Source organism: Sycon ciliatum, chromosome 4 (assembly GCF_964019385.1).
Source record: "Sycon ciliatum chromosome 4, ocSycCili1.1, whole genome shotgun sequence".
Lineage (NCBI taxonomy): Eukaryota > Metazoa > Porifera > Calcarea > Leucosolenida > Sycettidae > Sycon > Sycon ciliatum.
The window spans coordinates 19,163,407-19,168,684 of NC_088646.1; the positions used below are offsets into that span (position 1 = coordinate 19,163,407).

Below are 5,278 nucleotides of genomic sequence, written 5' to 3' on the forward strand. Positions count from 1 at the left end.
ATCACAAACATTGCCACGGTACAGACCAGAGATCGCCAATACAGAGGAGCAATCTCCGGTTGGCAGGCAGTAAAGTTTGGAATTGAAGCCTGTGTGGAGTGATAATAAACTGTGTCGAATGAATGGACCAACTGGTCTTCAAGCATACAGTAGAACGGCTAATTTTAGCGGGGAGAAATATTAGCGTTTTCTGGATCTGAATCAATTCGCGATGAAATAGTTACGTGATCCAAGCTTCAGAGTTTAAAAAAAGATGAGCAGTACTTTATTGTACATGCAAAATTTCGATTGGCATAGCAAAACTTTAGCGAAAACACTCCTTTCGCTAAAATTGCTAAAATATCACAGGCGCTAGAATTAGCCGTTTTACCTTTTTTTAAACTTTTTTAACCAGAACGAATAAAATCGGGCTTGGATACCAACTGTAGACGTTTTCAGTATGATTGAAACCCGCCTTCCAGATCGCCACCTTTCATGACATACATCCCTGACGGTGTCATGTGCTTTGTGTTGTGTCCCATTGGGTGGTGCCTTGGTGCCATAGACATTATATGCCCAATTTTCGGATAGCTGTCCTGCCAGAGTTCAAGTGTCAGCAGTGGTCCAAGGCTGTTCTCACCATCGTCAATCCGCTGAACGACAATGTAGCGTTCACATTATCCAACCTTCCTGAAGCAGATGCTAGTGAAGAACCATCAATAACCGCGGATGTGAGTGGTGATGGTTTGTAGTGCAACCGTTTAAGTTAGTGTACTGTAAATGATTTGAAACTGTCCACCTCTCCACACTGCACTCTTGGTCCACATTCGAATCGGTAGATCTCCCGGCTGATCGGGAGATTGGGCACCTCTGTGCTGGTGCTGATCGGGAGATTGGGCACCTCTGTGCTGGTACATGTACTTCATGCATGTATGAGATGATGCCAGCATTAGGAGCATCCATGCATGTATGCAGGCGTTTATTTTGCACTTCCTGTGAGCAGGGGTGATGATGCATGTGTTAGTAGTCTAGGGGTGAAACGAGTATCGAATACTCGAGCACTCGCTCGAATATTTGAAACGAGCGAGTGCTCGTTTCGCAAAATACTCGAAGTATCCTATGTACAGTGTATTGTATGCATGTACATCGAGCATTTCTGTTACTCTGACTGGTACTGATGGTCCATGCAAGCGCGAAATTATTGCATGTCCCTACTTACCAGCAAAAGACAGTAGTTCAGACTATTTCCTGCACTAGGCTGCATGCAAGACTACATGTGTATTAGGTGTAGCACGTTCAGTGGTGCGAGAGTGTATGCAGTGCATCGTTTTATGTTGTCAGTAAAATACTTGTACTCGCTCGGATACTCGCTCGTTTTTTCAAAGAGTACTCGAGTCCCCAATTTTGGCACTCGCTTCACCCCTAGTTGGTACTGTCCTCTATCTTGTTATTTTTGTAGGTGACCCCTTTCCTTATCAATGCAATGTATTGATAGGGAAAGAGGTCACCTACTAAAATTAACATTTTACATACATGTACTTGAAAGCTGATTGAGATGCAGAATCTGCTTCGCAGATGAAGTGCGACCGTCCTTGATTTGTGCGCTCATACGTAAGTACGAGGCATCACACAGCATGTGGTTTTAAAAATGCGTTTGTGCTGCAGATCGAACTTCCGACCAGCCAGCTTACAGTGCTGGCACGTGATGACACGAGTGAATATGATGACACGGACGCGGAGCAGTTTCAGGACGACGCAAGGTCAGTGCCATGTGCAGTACGGTGGTGAAGAGTGCCTGAGCCCTACAGTCTAACTATGTGAAACCTGTCTAAGGCGACTGCTCAAGGCACCTTCAAAATGTGGTCTCTGTAACCAGGTGGTCTCCTTATCCAGTGCCATTTGACTGGAAATAGCATCCCTTGGTCCTGGCTGCAGTGGTCTTCTAGGACAGGTGGTGCCTTAACAGGTTTTACTGTCTGTGATTTGTTATTGTACACTGGTGCTCAAAGCTTCATCCTAGTATGTTGTGTGTTCTCTATCATAGACATGGTCTCTATTTTAGGGCACGCAGACACTGCATGCATTGAGAAAATAATGATGGCGGCAGTCTCCAATAAACGCACGGCTGTATTTTTCTTATGAACTTTACTTGACAGTAGGAAATTGTACTTCAGACATGTGCAAAATAATTGAAAATATCGAACATGGATAGCACGGATGGTTTGGAGGGAGGTTGAAAGTAATTTTTTGATTTTTGAGAAAACATGGTGTGAGCAATCACCGGTATCAAGCAACAGATTTGTCTCTCTAACTGCTGCTCGGCGATGCACAGGTACCCGAGCTATCTACTTTCGAAGCGTATGACCGCAGTTGATGCACATCAGCTTGAAAGTGTACTTGCTGCTTGTTTGTCTTGTTCTGTGCTGCAGCGTGGTACACCGGCGCAAGGCCAATAGGCTATCATTTTACGTTAAGATCCGCCCGATGAAGGCCGTAGGCCCGGTTCAGGTACGTAGGGATTGTTTCTCTGGAATGGAGGTTACGCGATTACGTCATCGTCGTTTGAGACTGGACTTTACGTGCTATACTTTGTATGTGGTGGGAAATTGTGCCGTCACATTCTTTTGTTTGCCACTCAGTACGAAGTTCTTGTGGTGATGTCATTGTGCACGGTCTCTCTAGTGCTACCTGGTTGTGGCGACCGTACCCATTGTGCCCAGAGAACTGGCCATTATAAGTTATATCGAGATGGCCTTTCTAAATCTATGTAGGCTCTGGGTGTGTGTCTGAAATCACCAGTCTCTAAGCACAGGTGGCTTCTTATCGCCACACGCTCATCGGCTCGACTGGAGTGCAGGTCTTGACTGGGATACTGAGTGCAGTGGAGCTGGAGCGGCGTGTTTTTTTAGCATTGTTTTGCTTCTGGTGTCTCCCTATCACTTGTGATTGTGTACAGGTGTCCTTCTTGCTGTGCTTCAAGTACACCAGTGCGGTCCAGAAAGGCTCACAGCCGGTGCACCTCCGTCAACGAGTCAATTTGGACCTGGGCAAGATGAAGGAGCTCCACACTGTCACCAAATCCTCGTAACGAAACTTCTCGCGCGTCTATGCGATCATATTCCTCATGCCGCACGTCCACTAGCATAGAGTGGCTCGGTCTCTTTCCCATTACATTCACTTTAGTTTCCATAGGAATTTAGGGGATCTTCCCTCGAACCATGTACCCACTGTTGGAACCCATGCACATTCAATATTTTCTTACTTTTATCAATCATCCCCATGAAAATTCTCATGCTCACGATAGTACCTGCATGTCTGTGTGTTGTTTTCTATGTGCCAAGCATTATCATCTTGCTATCTGTTTTTTTAGTGCCGAGTCACTCAGTATGATTATGATTCACTGCACTCAGTTATGTTCTTGCCTCACTGTTCTATAAAATGTTATTTAGAAAAGCGATCCTGTCAGCTTTTCTATTATTGTGTTGTACATTGTATGTTACCTGTGTGCGCGTGTGGTTGGGTGCATGCATGCGTGTGTGTGTGTATGTGGGTGCGTGCGTGCGTGCGTCTTCTAGCAGTTCTTGTGTTCAAAATTTCAAATCATTGTATTATCAGCAGAGACAGTGCAACAATCAGTATAACATTGTCATGGGAACAATAATCTTTGAAACATGAGGCCTCTGGATTTGGTTGATGGATGATGCTATTGATGATGCTATTGACATTGTATGAGATTACCGATATCTTTGATTTGTTGTACCGGTATGTGTACAACCAAGAGTTCATGGGGGTTTTGAACTCTTGCATGTACAACTGGTGTAGTCTGGTGCATGGTGCACCGGCGGTAGATCTAGATATAGATCTACTCTTGATCTTGCCAACACGCCTTGCCAACACGCCTTGCCAACAATAACATGCAACAAGCGTGGCTTCGTGATGTGAGTTTGTTGCACTCGCGTACTCGATCGATCGACGCACATACATGTATATCCGCATGGTCAAGTGCATCGGCGGCTTTCAATTTCGGCGCATGGGCCAGGTCCAGGATCTACAATTTTAGGAGCGTACAACTCCTGCCCCGCCCCCCCCCCCCCACGCATCCTGGGATTTCAGGCCGATTAGATGCGGGGATTTCCGGCCGGATTGGAAGGCAGTGCAGTCTAGACAAAGCCCGATTTTGCCAGTAAAGCTTCGATATTTTGCTGCAAAATTTTGCAGGCTCATCGTCGATATTTTGCTTTCATTTTGCCAGACCACTCGATATTTTGCTCCAAAATTTGTGTCACGCGTGGGAAAACTGACCGAAAGTGGGTCACGTGTTGGCAAAAATGAGAAAAAGTGAGTCACGTGTTGGTAAAACTGTGCGAAAATGAGTCACGCGCACCGTATACAGTAAGTGTAAAATCTCCCCATTTCCAGTGAACACACCGATATTTTGCTCCGTTTTGCCAGCAATTTCCCTTTCAAAATTCTTCGATATTTTGCTAGCAGCAGAATTGCTAACAAAATCGGGCTATGTCTACAAGTACGGTACAACTTACAAGGTATATACAGAAGCCTTGACAGCATGTTAGTATTAGGGAGGTTTAGTCCCACGTAATCCGTGGGTACTTTACGTGTGTGTACCACGTGATACTCAGTGACCCACGTACAGACGTTTTCTGATTCACGACATACCGTGTATGGAGGCTCACCCACGTTCCGCCATAACGTGGGTGAAAATCAGAATCGAGCGCATTGTGCGAGCTGTAAGGGTGCTCAGCTGAAGAAGTTTCCGAAGCACGAAATCAAAATATTCGATGAGCTTCTCAGGCCCGGGTAGCTTCGTCTTTTATCAGGTTTGGGCCTTTCGCTTTATGCTTTTGTTTGTTCCTTGTGACTAAACACAACATTGCAACGTGGGTGCCCTTCATCCACTTTACGTGGATCACCCACGTACGCGTTTCCGTTACGTGGGAACTAAACCTCCCTATTGTTACAAGGCGAGGACGCGTAGTGATCCTACCAACCCGTAGAGTAACGAGGGTCCGAACCTGGGTTTACCCAATACGGTTCAAATGGTCGCAAGACCGGTTATGGTTGTAGTCAGGAGCACTACGCGTCCTCGCCTTGTATGTCAACTAAGTTACTTGTAACATGCTGTCAAAATCGAAAAGTACGGTACAAGTGCAGTCACTGCATGCATGTGCACTGACCTGACATAATCATAATGTCATTATGTGCACGCGACACGACGCTGCACGCCACGTGTGCTAAATCCGTTGCGCGCATGGAACTGGAAGCAACTGATTTTTTCACC

At 45.8% G+C, this 5,278-nt stretch overlaps 1 protein-coding gene across 1 annotated transcript in view; it reads left to right on the plus strand.

Annotated features, from left to right (window-relative positions):
• LOC135814847 (dynactin subunit 4-like) overlaps positions 1-3,729 on the plus strand; it is an 8,693-nt gene extending 4,964 nt beyond the window's left edge. Inside the window, exons 10-13 of the mRNA XM_065328034.1 lie at positions 545-710; positions 1,645-1,739; positions 2,409-2,487; positions 2,936-3,729. Coding sequence (XP_065184106.1) covers positions 545-710; positions 1,645-1,739; positions 2,409-2,487; positions 2,936-3,067 — 472 coding nt within the window. The 3' untranslated portion in view covers positions 3,068-3,729. The remainder of the gene's footprint in view (positions 1-544; positions 711-1,644; positions 1,740-2,408; positions 2,488-2,935) is intronic.
• Positions 3,730-5,278: the final 1,549 nt, after the last annotated feature.